This window comes from Trachemys scripta, chromosome 17 (genome assembly GCF_013100865.1).
Source record: "Trachemys scripta elegans isolate TJP31775 chromosome 17, CAS_Tse_1.0, whole genome shotgun sequence".
Classification (NCBI taxonomy): Eukaryota; Metazoa; Chordata; order Testudines; family Emydidae; genus Trachemys; species Trachemys scripta.
In genome coordinates this window covers 21,896,812-21,916,781 of record NC_048314.1, presented here as the reverse complement: position 1 = coordinate 21,916,781, position 19,970 = coordinate 21,896,812, and the positions used below count along the sequence as shown (strand labels likewise).

Genomic DNA, 19,970 nt, shown 5'->3' with positions numbered 1-19,970 from the left:
TAGGCTGTCTGTGAAGTGAGGTTCACTAAGTCAGTCACTTAGCCTCTCTCCCCCTCCCCGCATTCTCACACAGAACAACTGAAACTACTCGCCGAAACCTCAGCCTCTCCCAGGCCGGCTGTCCGCCCAAAGTCTGGTGGGGGAGGGGATTCACAGGGATGATAGTTCATCCAACGAAGCCCAAAACAGCTGGTCTTCCACATCAGCCTCCCTCACCTGAAAATACCACAATCTTGTGTGTTCCTCACCAAGCCCAGAGCAGGGGCAAGAGACACTGCAGTGCTAATGCAGCCATTGCATGTGCCTGAGGTGGTCTCCCCTCTAGAACACCTCCAACGTACTGCACCACGGCCCCGACCAATGACACACACATTCCATTGGGACAAGTGCCAGTGAATGGACTGAGCAAGAAGCAATTTACTGACAATGGATAAAAACAGTCTGCTTAACTAGGGTGGGCACACCAGGATGTGGACCCAGTAAGCCCACTACATGTGCTGCTAACTTGTCTATGGTAAAAGAAGAATTATAAACATGGTCAACAGGGAGGGCTGAGCTAAAGTTCAGATCCATGTGTAGCTGGGGGGGTGTTTGGATCTGGGGTTCTGCTTCACGCCAGTCTATAATGGGATTGTACAGGTGATGTGGGGATCTTACCTTGGCCTTCCCAGTGCTTTGCAGAATATGGACCAGTGCAGAGGCCATCTCCTCTTTGTTCTTCACGCTCAGCGCAGGCTCCAGCACCGAGCACAGCACCATGTAATTGTTAGTGATGTACTCAGCAAACTCCTTGTACATCTCCATGGGGAGGATGCTCATGCTCTGGTAGCGCGACTTGATGCGGATCATAGGCCCTGCAGACTTGCCCTTGCTGGGGTTGGGGCTGACTACAGGGTACCACTTCTCCACAAACTGCCGCCCCGTTACGGAGCCCACGGGGATATTCACCTGCCCGATGAAGTTGGTCTTGTCTTTCTTTTTCTTCTTGTCAGTCTCTTTGTATAAGTGCACCGTAATGGTTTTGAGCGACGGGAGGTTATTAAATTCAAAGTGCTCCCCCCAAAAGACGTTGTCAGTTTTCAATTTACAGGTAGTTCGTGCGTAAAGAACGTCATCCAGGCATAATTCACACAAGTACTTCTTCTTGGCTGGCAGATCCTTGGCTTCAATAATCCATAACTTTAACATATTCTCTACCCTTCTGCTGTTGTCCTGGAAAAGAGACACAAAGAAAAAGGTCAAGTGAAAAAAAAAAAAAACGTACACAAACCGGAGAAATGAGCTAATTATTTCTGATGTGCTAAACGAGCAGAGGCTTAATTACATTTTATTTTAAGGAAATACTGGCTCTCAGGAATTTGCATAATAACACTACTTATGTTAATTTTCCAAATATCACTGTGCTCTCCATGTCTGCTGGTGCCAATTAATATAAAGGAACAAGGCAGATAAAATCCCACCAAATTAAAAATGTACCATTTCCAGTTCTACTGCCAGGAAGACCTCACAAGAAACAGGAAGGAGTCCTACCAATAATTAACGACTTATTGTAAAACAGAAGCACAGGTGTTTTCCCCCGTTTGTTCCATTGTTGTTATGGGGCAGCACTGGGACAGTACATTTCCTTTTCTATGCATGGCAGGAATAGAAGCATCCTCAAGTCCACACATGGATCACTTCATAGATTCATAGATTCTAGGACCGGAAGGGACCTCGAGAGGTCATCGAGTCCAGTCCCCTGCCCGCATGGCAGGACCAAATACTGTCTAGACCATCCCTGATAGACATTTATCTAACCTACTCTTAAATATCTCCAGAGATGGAGATTCCACAACCTCCGTAGGCAATTTATTCCAGACTGGAATTCATTCGTGACTGGAATGCAGCCACTTCTGGGGTGGAAAGCAGTGGCTGTGGCATCACTGCCTACATATTTTAGGACAAGAATGAAGACTATTTAATTCAACTGAAACACTGGGGCGGGGGGGGGGGGAGATTAAGGGAGACTGAATGAGTTACCTATGAGCTAAGCATTATTATTGGTCAGAAGTAAAAATTTGGCCTGGATGCCACTTTAACACTAATGCTGTGAACGATACTATGGAATCTTTAATGACCCCCAAATGGTCATGACCTCATCCCGAAGAGGTAGCTCCAGGGGTACTGGTTTCACTGAGGACTTCAAGGAAAAAGCACCCCATAGTGAATCGCCAACAACAGATTCTGCAGCACCCTCAGCTTTCCTTGGATGTCTCCTATAACAGAAACGACCAGGTCTGACCCAGCTTATAAATAAATATGGAGATCTACCTATTTCATAGAACTGGAAGGGACCCTGAAAGGTCATCGAGTCCAGCCCCCTGCCTTCACTAGCAGGACCAAGTACTGATTTTGCCCCAGATTCCCAAGTGGTCCCCTCAAGGATTGAGCTCACAACCCTGGGTTTAGCAGGCCAATGCTCAAACCACTGAGCTATCCCTCCCCCCTTCACTATGGAGAGTGGAGTGAAAGCACAGTTGCTGGAAGTACACAATGGGGTGATGTGGGCTCAGGAAGTGCACACACAGGAAATGATACAATACTACTAAAATCCTGGGATAAAAATATCAAATCAGATATTGAGAGTCTGTGTCTAGAAACTCAGACAAAAGGAGGAAAGTTAGCAGAGTTAGTGCAGGGCACTTTTCAAGATGATGGCATGTTTCCAAATGAGTGCCCATTGAAGAGAGCTGCTCTGAGCCACCTTCAACTACATTGACATAGAATAACCCCTCCTAATAACTGTCCTAGAGATGCTGGTGGGAGACACGTTGTCCCAGTCTCCCAGAACTCTCTGCAGGTGGCAACAGCAACAGCTGCCATGCTCTTAAAGCAACCACAACATAGGGGCTGAATTCGACACAATAAATCGTGCCCTGAGGGATAAGTTAGTCTCTCCTCGCTGCTGTTTCCCCTCCTGTATTATGGAGGGCTCATCAGTTAGAGTACAAAATTTGGTGCTGAACTAGGGGCACCAAACTTCGTGACATTAAGGGCTGCATTAGCAGCTTGCCAGGTGCCCAAGTCCTGTCCCTAACCTGCATACACAGTTACCTACTGCTGCTAGCAAGAATGAACGCACAGAACCCCTTCACCCTAAGCAACAAAAACAGCTTTTCGGTTGAGTGCGTCAGCTGTGAAACCCTACAGGTAATCTGCTTTGTTCTTACTCTGGTGCACAGAGAAGCAGGAAGCTCTAGGCTCCCTTTTAAGGTGCCCTTGGACCTCAACTAGCTCTAAGGGCACATTTTCAGGCCCCGCATGCTCGACTGACAGAGAAGAGCTTGTTGCTGCAGGTATAGGGCATAGGATGGCCTGGTAGTCTGGGGACAGGAACGGGAGCCATGTCCAAGCCCAAATTCCTCCATGGCCATATGCAACTCACTGAGATTCTGTGCCTCCGTTACCCATCTCTGAAATGGGGCTCGCACACCCCACCAGTGCCAGAGGGGCTGCGGTAAAGACTGAATATCTAGGGTTGTATTCTACCCTCGACGTCACCGTTTGTCCAGGAGCCGCCTGCTAAAGCACTCTGAGGATCGGAAGCCCTAGATAAGTAGCAAGTATCATTAGTACTAAAACAAGACTGCAGGTTCTTGAGGTTTGATTGTTTCTCAGCGACAGCCCAAGAGGGCAGGAAATAATTGGCACTTTCCCGTAAATATAATTGTGGCAGAAAGTAATACGGAAAAAAGCTGACCCCCAATTATACTTAGTCACTAAAATGACAATATGTCCCCTGCTGCTACCATGCACTGGGTTATAAAATGTAATAACGAGGAGCAGAACTATTACAGAGGCAATTCCTCAAAGCCGCTACCTTATTTGGGTGCACGGCACGCCGCAGGTTCTCCATCCATTTATCTCGTTCTGCTGCAGAGCGACAGGAGAAGCATTTACTTCCCGATGAAGTCGTCACCTGCATGGAAAGGAACGGGGGTTATTCTCAACAAGCACATTACAGACTTGGCTTTGGGGAAATTAAAAAAAGGGGCTGGCTGGTGCTTTTATTAACACAAGCCAACAGCTTTCCCCCGTCGCCAGTGAGTCGCCTCTAAGGCTAGTGCACAAGTCGGGCTGAGACCTCAAGCACAATGTTGAGCATCACAAGGGGTTGATCCTGGAGGCACATTGATCCCACTTCCCCTCTCCCACATCAGTGCCAACCTGGAGCGATGCCACCAGAGTTGGGAGTTACCCCAGGGACCACCAGCCCCTTCAAGTCTGAGCTTCGTTAAGCCATCAAGTGAGTGAGAGCAACTCAGGGCCAGATCCCGAGAGGTGCTGAGTGATGCACGTTTCTAGTGCTCAGCATCTCTCAGGATTCAGCCCATACTCTGCAATTAGACAAACCTCTTTCCTTTCCCCAACAGGGAATCCAAGCTCCTTAGTACCCCTCCCACCGCATCCTGTCCCTTTGACTCCTCACCTCTACTTGGCGGCAGTAACTGCACTAGGAAAGAGAGAGTTTAAAGGAATTCCCGAGACTCTGCTTGGCCACCATGACATTGCCATCTAGGAATGGATTCAGATCAATGACATTTCCACAACGTTCTCTAGCCTCCAGCAGGCTTCCCCCCACACTGCACAGAAATTCAGGCATGAGTGAATCCACCTCTGCATATGCTGCCTGATGGCCAGGGATGCAACACTTAGCAAGAGTCCTCTGCTGCCAACCACTTTCCTATTCACCTCACTGAGTTTTCTCAGCATTAATTGCTGTACTGGGGTCTACGAAGGCCAATAAGATTCCTAAGCAGCTTCTTGCCAGCTAGCTGCAGCTCTGAAGTATCATGTGCCTATTAAATATGTATATTCCTCAAACAACTCTCCTTGAAACCCTGCTGGCAAATTAATAGACTATGATTTGGCATTAGGAATTCCGTATTATTCATAAAAACTTAATTCGGCTGCTTTGACCTCCTCTGTATTCATTGCATCTGTCAACATCCAATAATATTCTTTTTGAACGTCCTTGTTTGCAGACTGAAGGTATCTTACTCACACTTCAAATAAGCCCCCTTGGAGTATTATTTCTTCTGCTCCTACTTGCAGAGTTCCTTGAATTTCCATCTTTTACCTCAGCTGCGTTTGTTTTCCCACCTGGCAGGCTGGGTTCACCACTTTCAGGAGACGTGATTGTCTTTTGGTTTGTAAATCCTCTGCGAAGTTTAATCTGTTCCTTCAGTGCAATCAGCATCAGGCCAGGATTTCTCATTGGCTACCATCGTGGCTGAGGTTAACACATATTCTGCCTTTGAACAGAGGTTTCATGTGCCTCTATGGTATTTTCCAAATGGGACAAAAGAGAAGAGGCCCAACCTTGCCTTCGCCAAGTTGATCCAATAGACCTTCCATCTCTTGATATTCTAGCCAGTTTCAGGTAGCTTCTGCTTCATGAGCTGTTCAAACCACGGCTAATGGCTAAGAGCAACCCTTTCTACTAGATTACCATGCATCCATGCACTGTACTGTAAATCTAAAGGATTCCTCTGGGCATGATGGAGTTAACTTTTATTACTGTTGAGAATGGAAGACTCCACATTAATAGGGTTGGTTGTATCATCTCTGCCACTTTTCTTTTTAGCATCTTTATATGCTTCTGTATGACTGCTACATTCCTCATGGTTTTCCTGCAACAAATCTGGTCTGCTTTATCCATACTGCATGAGCTCACTTCCTCCTCTTCCTGCTATGGCATTTTTGCTGGGCTTGTCAGGATATCTTGACCATTTGCATAGAAGATACCCTGGAGCTGCACTCTGGGTCAGTCTAGCCACTGCACCTGAATGATAACTTTCCCTAAAAACAGAGAGTGCAAACTGTATCACTTTTGCATACAAAAAAGTATGGCTAACACTGAGTTACAGGCACAAAGATCAAGGAAGACTCTGTTACTTACAGAGTTATTTAACAATAGGGTTTATAGCTAAACAACATGGAAGAACATAGCATCAGATTGCTCAGTAACTGCTATAGAGGGGTGAATTTTGAATGTGCGGAACTTCAGTTCAGATAGGAATCCAAAATGTGGGGGAATTTGAGGGTCTCTTCTCTTTTTACCCTAGTAATTAGACTTTGGCAGATCCAAAGTATACACCAGGTAATGTACCCTACACTCCAATCTGGAGGGCAGAGGTCTTATACTCTAATGCTAGGACAAGGTCATTGAATAGCAATCGTCAGGGGCCAAATTCTGTCATCCTAAACGAAGCAAAACTCCCATTTAAATTCTGGGGAATTGTGACTCAGGACAACAGAATTCAGCCCTTCCACGAGGCTGCACCATTTAATCCCTGGGGGACCAGACATTTTTGGATTGCTATTGGCTGAAATTCTCTTTAGGGCCAAATTCTGCTCTGTAACATAGATAACTCCCACTAAAACCAATAGGATTTACTCCCATATAAATCAGAGTGGAATTTAGCCCTTGTTCTACCCTAATGTCTGTTAATTTAATGCCAATTGTTTATTGTTTACCATTATATAATAAGATGTGCATCTATTATATTTTATAACTACACATCGATAAATTGGCATTAATTTATCAAACAAATATTCTATTAAATCCCAACTCAATGGACCACTGGATAATTATTCAAATGTTAAACTCTAAGGTTTCCTCTCTTAACAACCCTTCATAACTGGGGCATTCTGCATGTGTCGGACCAGAAAGTCTCCTGGCCCATTAGGAGTTGAAGGCCATGCCCACCATATGTGCCTGGAAAGGCAATTCCCCCAGATTTGCAAAAATGCCTTAATTTTGACCTGTGACCTAAATGTCATGGGATATAAATGATCTTCATGAGCTATTAATTATCTCCATGAAGACAGTATTCTGTTCACGTCAGGATTTTTAGATTTGCTAAAACAGTGTTAATGGACATGCATAAACTCAATTAGTAGTTCTTGTTAATTGCTAACACTTATTTACTCTCATTATCCCCATTCCCTGAATGGACAGTTCTTCTAGTTAAACAAAACTGCCCTGTGAATTTTGCTATCTGAAATTGGGTTACATAAGGTGCATTTGAAATTGGCTCATCTCTGTATAACAACAACAACAATCGATAACTTTGCAATTCCATCAGCTATTTCAGCCCAGGGTCTGAACTGATGTTATGAACAAGAGTTAAGCCTACAACGTAGCAGGAATGGTGAGCCTTCTCATACCCACGTTACAGAGAAGTTAAGTGACCTGTGCATGGCCTGGGTCTGGACTGCACGGGTACCAAATACACACACAATATGAACCATGCCTATGACTAGCATGCAGGGTGTTTGGGACGTTATCTGAGGGCTAGGAATAGGGCTGATGTAACTGCGACTATGCCTATCCAGCTGACATCCCCTTGTGCAGGTTGGGGGTGAAGGTGAAAGAGAAGGCCGGGTGGGTAGGAGCATTTGCAGCCTTGAGGCTACAATAGCAATCAGGAAGTGTTGTTGTTGCTGTTGTTTTGCTGCACATCCTTCCTCGTATCCCCTGAAAGAATCTCTAGCACATGGCCCAGATACTGGGGCCGTGTGCTGGGATTCGCATTTCACCTGCAGTGGGTAAGCAGCAGAGGCCGGAAACAGAATCCCAAAGTGCTGATTCCCACTCCTGGTTCTAATTAGTAAACTCCTCAACTGGCAGAGCCAGGAATAGGCTCCAGGAACCCCGATGTCCAATCTCCCTCACAAGTCTACACTGCCTAATGGAGATTTAGCACACACAGCACATGCAACAGTGCTAGATCATTATATTGGCTGGGAAACCTTTCTTCCATTTGTTTAGGAGAGAGAAAAATCAGATGTTCAATCAGTTATTTGGAAGGATAAAAATAAAAAACAACAACAAATAAATATCAAACCCCACATTTTGCAGGAGGATGAGATTTAGAAAGATGGGGAAGTTCCACGGGAACAAATAGAAAGAAAATCCTAAAACACAGTGAGACAAATTCAGACCTAGTGGAAGCAGGTGCATTACTATTGACTTCAATGGGCATGCATCTGCTTACACCTGATCTGAATTTGGCCCCACAGCAGGTGAATATAACTGGGCAATCAGTCACGTAATGTCTCACTAAACGAGTTCGGCTAAGAGAGAAATAATGTACTGTACCTTTAAACAGCCAGCTGCTTCAGATCAAGGCAGTTGGGTTTTTTCCACTGCAGATGGCCCTGGCACGTTTTGGTTTCTGCTCAGTTTGGCTGTGCTGCCAGTTCTCTTCTCCATCTGAACCCTCCAGTGTAACTCCATCTGCAGCCGTGTCGAATCCTGCTGTTTTGATCTTCTGAACCACACAGTCGCTGCTGCTCCGTGGTGTTCGGGCTGTCGTGTGCTGAGTCCCATGCAATGCATGCCAGGCAGCCTGGACTGCAGGCAGCTTCTGGAAAAGCTGCCACCCACTGTGGTTGGCAAGAGCCCCACATGGGAGTGTTCTGGAGTGTTGTATTGCCTTATACATGGCAATTCAACCACAACCTTTCCTGGGAGAGAACTAACAGACACTAGCTGGCTGGTGGAGGAAGCTCTGTCCACTCCCACGCACAGCTCTGCAAGGAGGGGATAATTAAGAGGAACCCTCTGAATGACACCAGACATGCATTTACCTCCCAGCATCAACAGTCACCTCCTCATTCCAAGGGAACAAAATTGGCTGTTTCCGGACTCGAATCTCCAGGGATCAGCTCCACTACATCCCCCCAGTGTACATTATCATCCTGCAGCACCTTCATAATTCATTATACAGAAAATGTCTTAGTTCCCCTGGCCTCTGACTTTGGCTGCCCCTTCTGCCTTGACATCACTTGCTTGGAGCTTGTTTTCTGGGACATCAGTTCACATTTTCCTCATTAGTATTCTCACGTGCAGAACGGTGTCGTGGCTTTCAATCACTGTCTCAGCCACCTTCAGTTCTTCTCTCTGCCGTCTGCAGACTTGAACCCAAGCTTTCAAAATTCTAATCCATGGAAGCCATTGCCGTTCTCACTGACCTCTGCGGAGGCCAACATCCTTTGTTAAGTCAGACCTGAGCCCTCAGGTAACAGGACACCTACAGTAGCTAGGCTCAGAACCTAAAGGGAGGACCTTCGGGGGATGAGGTTTAGTCTAGGGGACATTAGGGGACTCTGTCTTTCCAATAACTTAAACAAAATCTGTGCTCCAGTAACAAAATAACTAAAGGCAACATTTAAGTGCAGAAGAGTGAGGACACAGTATGGTTTTGTTTTCCAGTTTTCGTACCGGCAGTAAGACAGACGCTTGGAACCAAACATACATTGTTGTTTGTCTCTTTTGAATGTGGTGGTCTGATGAATGAGTGGATCTGCACCACACCTCAATTCTGACAGCACCCCCTGCTATTCTAGTCCTAGCCCCTGCAAGACTTCCACTGAGTGTTCCTCCACGCTGCCCTGTGCTAATTTGAATCCTCTGCCCCTGCACATCACACAGTGGCATAGTGGTCGTGAGAGGCACACTAATGCCCATTAGGGATTAAGGTGAGATCTGCAAACTCCTTTCACTTCTGAAATAAGCCAGTATTTGAACCAGGGTCTCCAGAGACATTAGAGGAGGGAAGGAACACAACGCACCATTTAGCTTTCACCTTAAGCATTTCCCTATAGAGGCTGACTGATGAGTACCCATCAATCATAAAACAATGTTTTTTGTTTTCTGGCATTTTTTCCTTCCTCCACAGGATTTCTAAACAGCCATTATACTCCTGGGGGAATTCTGCACCACTATGCATGCGCAGAATTTATGTCCCCCACAGATTTCTTTGCTTCCCTGCAGAAAAATGACTTTCTGATGGAGAAGCAAAGGAAAGGCACAGGAACGGTTATGCGGACCTCCACAGCAGTTTTGGGTGCCAGGTCAATCACTGTGGGGCTGGGGCTGGAACTGGGGAAGACTCAGCTAGTGGCTCCTACCATGTGCCAGGCTCAGCTGCTAGTCCCGGCTGGGCTGGGGAGGATAGGACTTCCTCTTCCCCTGCACAGCATCCGGGGCTGAGTCAGACCCATTCCCAGATTTCTTCCCCAGCTGAAGGAAGCTCTGAAAACTCCCCCTCCCGCGCTTCCTGCACCCATCGCTCTTCAGCTGCAGGGGGAGAGATCACTGTACAGGGAGCTGCTCCCCCATCCGCCCAACCCCCATACATCCAGACCCTCTCATATCCACATCCGCCTGCTGAGCTTAACCACCTGTACCCAGAACCCCTGCAATGAGCCCCACTCCCCCTGTACTTGGACCATCCCAACGAGCTACCCGCACCTGGATCCCCACCCCACCAAGACCAACCAGCTGTACCTGGACCCCCCTGCAGAGTCCCATTACTGTTGCACCCAGAACCCCACAACAAGCCCCTGCACATCCAGATCCCCCAGTGACCTGCCTGTACCCAGACTGCCCAACACAGAACCCTCTCAACCCACACCTGGGTCTCCCACACTAAGCCCCTCCACACTTGGATCCTATCTTGCTGAGCCTGCCTGCCCACAGCCGGTGCACCTGGCATGGAGGGGCAGGGCCCTGGGGTGTTTCTGGGGTAGGCCCGGTCCTTGCACTGTGTCTGGATTGGGTGCAGCCTCACCACTGAATCCGTGTGCCGGTGGGGGGGAGCTGCACAGTAATCTCCCACATTCGTATTGCCAGTGACCTGTGCTCCCCAATGCCATGCTAGAGTCTCCACATTTATTTGACAAATAAAATTTGCAGAATTTTAAAATATTGTGCACAGAATTTTTTTTTTTGGCTCAGAATTTTAAATTTTTTAGCACAGAATGCTCTCAGAAGTACCATTAGCATGTTCTGTTTTCCTGTACGACTCTTCTTGATTAAATTCACCTAAAAATAAAATGCACTTCCCCCTTACAAGTGCATGATTTGTATAATTCCCCTCTCAGTCAACTTTCTACAAGTACTGTTCATATCCCTTGCTCTGCTCTTGTGTGCTGAGCAGAACTGGTAAACAACTCTTATATTATGGATGTCACATCTATTTTCCATCTAGCTTCATTTTATCTTTCTTGAGTGGAATGTAATAGAGGCCGTATAATTTACAAAACTGTTCTCCTCCTGACCTACTGCACTTGCTCAATTCTCCAGAGAGCAAATCACACTGGAAAATGTATGCCTTCTTCTTGCTTTAGAGCTTATGTTTGGGGATAATCTTCTTTTTAAAAATATTTTCCATTTTGCCTCTTTACATTTTAAGAAATGGTTTTTAAATTTCAACTTGCTGCTAATTACTACGACAACAAAAACTAAACCAATCTCAGCTGCTAGTTCGCCATTAATAAACACCAGGTTGTCCCTATCTAGCACAATCTGCCAAAGGAACACGTCCCTGTCCCCATCAATACGCCCCCAGGTACGTCTACATTGCAACTGAAGGGGTGACCGTGGCTCGGGTAGGCATACCTGCACTAGCTTTAATCTAGCTAGCTTGCTAAAACCAGCAGTGAAGATGCAGCAGTGCAGGCTAGCAACAAGGGTATGTGCCAAGGGGACAGGCGGGCCTGTCCATCCTGTCCCGAAGCCTGCACCACTGCGTCTTCACTGCTACTTTTAGCGAGCTAGGTAGGTTAAAGCTAGCGCAGGTATGCCTGCTCCCACCTCTGACAGCAGTGTAGACATAACCGAAGGCACGACCCAAGTACGCCATTGTCTTCCTTTCCACCCCTGAATAAAAACGTGGTGCCCATCTTTCAGAGCAGCAGCAGTGATGACAACCCTCTTGCTGGAAGGAGATGGCTTCCCTGTTCTATAGCCAGCTGCTGTGGGGCACAATAATGCGCTGCCCTCCACACCATAGGGTAACAGGTTCCCTAATGGCATGGTGCATTATTGACTCGTATGCTGGTTTGTGTGTGCACCACTGCCCTCTACAAGATGGAGGCCTACTGAAGTACCAGTAATAGTTGGTACTTAGCTATTGCCTGCTAGGATATAAAACCCAATAATACTCCAGCTCACAGAGATCCCCTTTTACTCAACCAACAGAAGCCTGATGTTTTTGGATAACAAGGTCATGAATTCTATCCCCATGGACAACAGTGTATGAAGCCCATGCAGCCCCAGAATAGAGAACTGCAGGTTATGTCGTCTATATGACTATGGATTATTTATCTATGCTCTATGAGGGCAGGGACCGTGTTTAGGACTGCTGGATAGCTCTCCATGCAGCAGGTCCTGCTACTACTGTAAAATGGGGTCAGAGCTCTCATTTGATTGGTATATTTTTCCAACAGAATTTTTTTTATAGAGCACACACACAAACTCCCATTGAAACAACTGTCTCCCTTAGACATTGCTCTGCTAAATGAAAGTTCACACCAGAGATGGTTATAAGGCAAGAAGATTCCCCTGCACCACTCACCAAACAGATACCTTCCAACGCCACGTGGCAGGATGGACACAAAAGCCTCTTACCTCAAAACAATAGTCCTGCCCCAGAATGCTACTGTGAACTGGCTTGATGACCACTTCTTCCTCCATACTGAGATCCAGAGCCTCCACGGCGCTACTGGGGCTGAGCAAAGACTCGTGGGAGCGTGATTCTTTCAGCCTCGGCATTAGATGGGATCTAGTGGAAGAACACAATGACATCAGAGTAGTCTCTTCTCCACAGAGAGCTGATTAGGGTGCATGTGTTTGAAATCATTCTCTTAATAACATCTACAAAATCACTGGGAATTTTTTGCATGAGATAACAGAGGGCCTGGCCCATTGGGGATTCCTCTGCAACCCCTTTGTAATTTGGTAAAGAGGCTGCATTATGAAGAGGTTTATAATAAAATGTTGGTTTACTTCACTCTGATGCTGTAGGACAAGGAAGGCAGCAGGAGCCCATGTTCGGAGGTCCCTGCAAAGATGTCTATGTGTTTTTGCAGGTACACAACCCCTGTTGCATTGGACTTTGCAAATTCAGCCCTCAGAGTTAAATGAGGTCAGTTTGGTAGGTTGGCACTGCAGGACAAAACAGTCATCAGTAGCGGTTTAACACACTCAATAACACCAGAATATACAGTACACAGGCCATACGCCCCATGCCATGAGGTGATCTGTAGGGATTGTAGCTCTACTGCCATATGTTGTGATCGTAGCAGGGATTGCAGATTTCAACAGGGTTGGGTCTGGTCCATACTTGGATGGGAGAACCCCCTCACATGGGGTTTCATCTCACGTTATTTCAGAGCCACCCAGTCCCAGGTGAAAGTAGAAAGTTGTACGAAAATGGAGGGAAAACAAAATTAATGGTGCTTTCTTCAAAGCCCCAAAAGATTTGGATTTTATTCAGATTGGGTCTCCCACTTGGGAATATAGAGCTGCCAATGGAGCTCTGCAGGGAGAATGCTAACACATGGGAAGCATGCCGCACTGTAGGTACCCAGAACTATAGCACTGCACCTCTATCTTCATTTGCCAGGAAAGCACAAATTCCTATCATGGGCGGAGCCAGTGGCTGGATTAGCACGTTGCAGCTGATGTGCTCATTCTGACTGTTACAAACACACCCACAGGAAGGAGAGAGGTGGAAAACAGGACCAGAGAGCCCTACAGACTGATTTAAATGCCCTGGAGGCACATGGGCAGCATTTAGCAGCAGGGAAGTCTACATATGGTGAACAATGCACAATTTTCAGCAAGGATCAATACAGACAATGGTGCAAGAAACTGTTAACGGGGAATCAGAGAGGGCATGGGGAAAATAGGAGTCTTTGTAGGAAAAATAAAAAAATATAGAAGGGCAGCAGGAAAAGAAACATGAGGGCAAACGAAATGGTCCCTTTATCTCCAATCTGCACAATATAAAACACTTCTACTGAGGCCAGATCTGAGAAACTGACTCTAATAACGTTGACCTTTAGAACCCATAGCAACAGTCTTAGTGTCTCTCAGGCCTTGGCTACCCTTGGGAATTCACAGCGCTGTGAAGCGCAAGAGTAGTCGCGCCGCGCAGCGCTGTATGTACTCCACCTCTCCGAGGGGAGTAGCTTGCAGCGCTGCGAGCGAGTGTGCAGGCGCTGATTACAATGGCACTTTACAGCGCTGCACTCGCTGCGCTCGGGGGGGGGGGGAGCGTTTTCACACCCCTGAGCGCAGCAAGTTGCAGCGCTGTACAGCGCCAGTGTAGCCAAGGCCTCAGAGAAGCTGTGAGTGTGTGTCTGTCTGTAGGGGACAGCATTTAGGCTGCTTCAAAGGACAGGGTTCTGCAAAGAGAAGGGATTTTAGCCTTTATTTTAACACTGTCCTCAATAAAGCGTGATGCAATTCACATGCATTGTTTCAGATTGCTTCGTCTGTGTGTATTGAGTTTTGCCATTCTCAGGAACAAAGCTGAAAGAAATACTAAGAAATGCCGGCCATGTATACAAAATTCACCATTTTCAGTCAGATGCCAACCTGAGACCAGAAAACAGCCCACAGTAGTGCCAAAGATAAACCAGGTACTTTGCGAGCTTAGCCATAAAGGTTCAATCCATGAGCAGGCCCTGAGGTGATAAAGGTTCAGACTCCATCTGGTTTGTCCAGTTAAAAGTGCCAGACTGACAGCCCTGCAAAGTGAAGCCCTATTTTTCTGCAGAACCGGTGCAGCACAGACAGCAGTAACCAATGGGGAGGGACAGTATCTGAGGGTTAATTGACAGCTCAGTCTCCATGGGCAGTTCAGTCCTTGGTGCTCTCTATTGAGGCTGACAGCCAAGACCAATTGTGGTGGTATCTAATAATGTATCCACTGGGAACTGCACTAAGACGACCATCAAACACATTTCACACAGGACACCTAGCAGCTCTCAGAAGCTAATAATCTTTGGTCCTTACTGATTTGGGCCGGATTAGAACCAGCGACTTAGAAACAAAAGGCCATAAATCCCATTAGCAATCCACTAAGCTGTCCACTCACCCTGGAGCACTCTTGCAAGTAAAACTGATCTTTAGGAACCGAGCAAAGTCTCTCTGTCATTTCCCAGTACTTTGTGGCAATTTAATACTATTTTTGGAGAAAAGGGGCCCACATCCTTATTCCCTGAATGATACTGCAAAGTAACTCTAATGCAGATAGATTGGTTGAGTTAACCCCGGCTGCGAGTGCTACGGAGAGAAATATCTGGAAACCGTAGAGCTGATAGCATAAACCATTAACAAATCGCTAAAGAACTCACCATGGTGACATTTATATTAAGTCTTACTTTCTATAATTTAGAGAAAAATCTAGGAAATCTAAGCAATCAGACCAAGGCTCAAATTCTTCACGTGGGTAAAGTTCTGGCAATATGAACTCAGAATTCAATAAGCACCTATTGTATGTATATACACACACATTATCGAGCCATGAATTTGTACTGCTGTTCTCCCAGTTTAGCAAACATTGCAACAAAATGAGTCAGAAGTTGCAGGTGTGGGCATGTGTGTGGTAGTGCAAGTGTGTAGTGGAGGGAACTTGACAGGGGAGAACTTTTCATGTTACATTGTTATTTAACAGTGGTTTGCTTCAGAATAGCCTCTATAGAACAAAGGACACTACAATAGGACTATGTTATCTCATTACCAAATTAACAGCATTCACTTTATACCCATAGTCTGTTTACGGCACCTTCATGCATTAAGAAACTGTACAGTCATTGGGATTTTTTCATAAAAATAAAAGCAGCAGGGAGTCAGATTGCTCCCGGGACTGGTAGCAGCATCCGTTCCTAAGCACACAAAGCCCTCAACCTCTAGGCCAGGGGTAGGCAACCTATGGCATGCGTTCCGAAGGCGGCACGCGAGCTGATTTTCAGTGGCACTCACACTGCTCAGGTCCTGGCCACCGGTCCGGGAGGCTCTGCATTTTAATTTAATTTTAAATGAAGTTTCTTAAACATTTTAAAAATCTTATTTACTTTACATACAACAATAGTTTAGTTATGTATTATAGTCTTGTAGAAAGAGACCTTCTAAAAACGTTAAATTGTATTACTGGCACACGAAACCTTAAATTAGAGTGAATAAACGAAGACTCGGCACACCACTTCTGGAAGGTTGCCGACCCCTGCTCTAGGCAGCTGATATAACCCAGCCTGAGTTGGTAGCCACTGAAACTTTTCACCAGATGTCTGTGTGACGATGGCCTGTGTGAAATGAGGTAGCTGGGCCTCATGGTGTCCATGACACAAAAACTACCAGCAGAGTTGTGGCTAATGAGCGCTCCTGGCTGGAAATCTAACAAGAGAGGCCATGAAAAACCTCTCCGTTAGGGCCACCCCTCCAGGATAGGCATGAACACTGCTTGGGTAGGATCTCCCAAGACAGTCGGACACCATTCACCAGCACCAAAGTCACACACACATACACAATTAAAAATCAATCAAGTTCTACTCCCCATGCTTCCCGTAACCCTCTGAAACTTGGTGCTGTCCAGACTGCCTGTTACAAGCAGTGACTGCTTTGTAGAATGTGATGCATACTGGATGTCTGCAAAGGGCACAGTACCCTTTCATTTTAATACCCACTTCTAGTGAAGGAAAGTTTATCATGTCCTTTAGTGGGTGACATGACATTTGCTGCAGGGATCCAGTTACTGGCAGCTGTAACTCCCTGTCTTAGTACCCATGGTTGTGCAGGCTTCCCTTTTGTGTGAACAGTAATAAGAAATTCCCGCTAATGCCATGAACTGCCTGGCTGACTCACTGCGGAGAGGGCACTATTATTCTTACTGAAACGATAACTCTGCTGTCCTGGCCATTTGGGAGACAGAGAAGGAAAGCCAGCCACACGAACATTAAAGATGAAGCAACTGAGAGGTACAATGTTTTCACAGCTAACGCACAAGAGATCTGGAATGCTTGGGCTGAACCTGCTCTATGAAGAGGGGCAGCAATTTGAGAACAAAAACATTATTCTGACTTTGGCGGTGGTGAAAAGTGCTGGATTAACAGTGGTGCGGTGTGAAGGCCACGCTAATCAGAGAACTGGTGCAGCAAGGGCAGCATCTGTATCAGCTTTCTCCACTTACTGCTCTGCCCTGGGCCTAGGAGGCGCCTACCTCTAGTCTGAAGGGACAGTTCTGTCTCCAGCTCCCTGCAGAGCAAAGTCCTCTCACAAGGGGCACGCGATCATACAACGTTGCTGCCAGTTCAAAGGGACAATTGCGATGCAGATATTCCTAGCATGCCGCCAATATTTTAGATAGTTTGAAAAGAGCTGGCTGAGGAGCTTGCTGGACCATTAATGCTGATTGTCAGTAAGTCTTGGCTCACTGGGGAAGTTCCAGGAGACTGCAAGAAAGCTAATGGGGTGCCAAGATTTAAAAGGGGCAAATGGGATGACCTGGGCAATTACAGGTCTGTCAGCCTGAACATTGCGCCCGGGCAAGATAATGGAGTGGCTGATACTAGACTCGATTAATAAAGAATTAAAGGAGGAGGATTAATTAATGCCAATCAACACGAGTTTACATAAAATAGATCCGGTCAAACTAACTTGATATATTTTTTTATGAGATTATAAATCTGGTTGATAAAGGTAATAATGTTGACGTAATATACTTAGACTTCTCCAAGGCATTTGAATTGGTGCTGCATGACATTTTAATTAAAAAACTAGAATGATATAAAATTAACATAGCACACGTTAAATGGATTAAAAATTAGCTAGCCAATAGGTCTCAAAATGTAACTGCAAATGGGGAATAGTCATAAAGTGGGTCTGTTTCCAGTGGGGTCCCTCAGAGATCAGTTCTTGGCCCTACATTATTTAACATTTTTATGAATGATCTGGAAGAAAACAAAAAATCATCACTGATAACGTTTACAGATGATGCCAAAAATCAAGAGGCAGTCAGGTCACTGATTCAAAGCAATGTGGTCATTTGGTAAACTGGGTACAAGCAAACAATATGTGTTTTAATCCAGCTAAATGCAAATATATATATCTAAGAACAAAGAATATAGGCCATACTTACAGAATGGGGGACTCTACCCTGGGAAGCAGAGACTCTGAAAAAGATTTGTGGGTCGTGGTGGATAATCCAGTAAACATGAGCTCCCAGCGCAATGCTATGGTCAAAAGAGCTAATGTGAACCTGGGATGCATAACTAGGGGAATCTCAACTAGGAGTAGAGAGATTTTACCTCTGCACTTGGTACTGATGCGACTACTTCTGGAATTCTGTTTCCAGTTCTGATGTCCACAATTCAAGAAGGATGTTGATAAATTGGATAGGGTTCAGAGAAGAGGCATGAGAATGATTAAAGGATTAGAGAACATGCCTTTATAGTGACAGAGTTCTTCAAATCTACCTATTTATTTTAACTCTAGTGATCGAGTCGAAGAGATCTATGAGATTAACAAAGAGAAGGTTAAGGGGTGACTTGATTACATGTGGCACAAACATTTAATAATTGGCCTGTCAATGTAACAGAGAAAGATATAATGCAATCCAGTGGCTGGAAGTTGAAGCAAGACAAATTTACATTGGAAATAGGGTGTACATTTTTGCCAGTGAGGGCAATTAACCATTGGAACAATTTACTAAAGGCCAAAGTCTCCATCACTGGTCATTTTAAAATCAAGATTGGATGTTTCTCTAAAAGTAATGCTCTGGGAATTATTTGGGGGAAGTTCTGTGGCATATGTTATATAGGAGGTCAGACTAGATCAGGGGTAGGCAACCTATGGCACGCGTGCCGAAGGTGGCACGCGAGCTGATTTTCAGTGGCATTCATGCTGCCCGGGTCCTGGCCACCGGTCCAAGGGGCTCTGCATTTTAATTTAATTTTAAATGAAGCTTCTTAAACATTTTAAAAACCTTATTTATTTTACATACAACAATAGTTTAGTTATATATTATAGACTTATAGAAAGAGACCTTCTAAAAACATTAAAATGTATGACTGGCACGTATTAGATTAGAGTGAATAAATGAAGACTCAGCACACCACTTCTGAAAGGTTGCCGACCCCTGGACTAGATGATCACAACGGTCCCCTCTGGCTCTGCAATCTATGAACAGCTATGTAAAACTAGTACAGAACTTCTTGTTGTCAGAACAACTCATGAATGACCAGAGCATCTGTAAATCCATCCTCTTCCCTTCCTCATTTTCAGAATCTGAGACCACGATAGCCCCCAGCCACCTAACCAAGCAGTACAGATAGTGTTCGCTTACTGTATATACACACTTCCAGGACTGGGAGGTGTTTCCTTCAAATACATCTCCCCACAGTCACATTTTGAAATATAGCATGTGCACACAGCCAATTTCTTTCTTTAATAACACACTATGTATTCTGGCTCTCGTCTTGGTTTACATGAGCAAATCAAATTAGGTTGTTAGGCTTTTATAAGTGCAGCAGATAAATCCACCAGGTCAGAGAGTTCTCATTGGAGGAACTGTGTCTCTGAACAGCACATTGGGTTTGTTTTGCCACGTGCCTTATTTTAATCCTTTTCTGTGTCTCCAAGGTTCAGTTTAAATGGAAGGGGGGAAAATCTCATAAAATCTCACATCAGTTTTAAAGAGAAACAACAGCATTAGCCCTCCTGGCACTGTCCTGGACGGTCCAACAGAGAGGCAGCCAAAACCTAGTTATTGAAGAAAAATGTTTACTACCCAAGAGCAGGGAAAGAGGATTGTTTTTCTAAATAATAAACCTAATGGAACATTTCAGCATTAAGAGATTCTAATGCTCTTGGTGTGACTCTTTAATAAATAGCCGGAATTAGGGATGCTTAATATTGTTATTTAGATTGCAGCAATACTCCAAGCATACTGGTGCTTTGTCCACACAGAGGGTAAGTTTACACAGGGATAAAAAAAATCCACGCCTGGCCCGGGTCAGCTGGCTTGGGCTTGCGGGGCTGAAAAATTGCCGTGTGGACATTTGGGCTTGACCCTGAGCTCTGAGATTCTGCAAGGATCAACTGTCAGCAGGCCAGCTAACCTGACTGACAA

The 19,970-nt window shown here is 45.5% G+C and overlaps 1 protein-coding gene across 10 annotated transcripts in view; it reads right to left on the bottom strand.

Moving 5' to 3' along the window:
• DAB2IP (DAB2 interacting protein) overlaps positions 1 to 19,970 on the bottom strand; it is a 328,611-nt gene that overhangs the window by 61,250 nt on the left and 247,391 nt on the right. For 9 of the 10 annotated variants that reach the window (XM_034793817.1, XM_034793819.1, XM_034793816.1 and 6 more), the window contains 3 exons: positions 12,464 to 12,617; positions 3,860 to 3,958; positions 658 to 1,212 (listed from right to left, as the gene is read on the bottom strand). In XM_034793817.1, coding sequence (XP_034649708.1) covers positions 658 to 1,212; positions 3,860 to 3,958; positions 12,464 to 12,617 — 808 coding nt within the window. Of the gene's footprint in view, positions 1 to 657; positions 1,213 to 3,859; positions 3,959 to 5,044; positions 5,842 to 8,146; positions 8,970 to 12,463; positions 12,618 to 19,970 lie in introns of those variants that run through there. The other variant, XM_034793825.1, reaches the window with a different exon arrangement.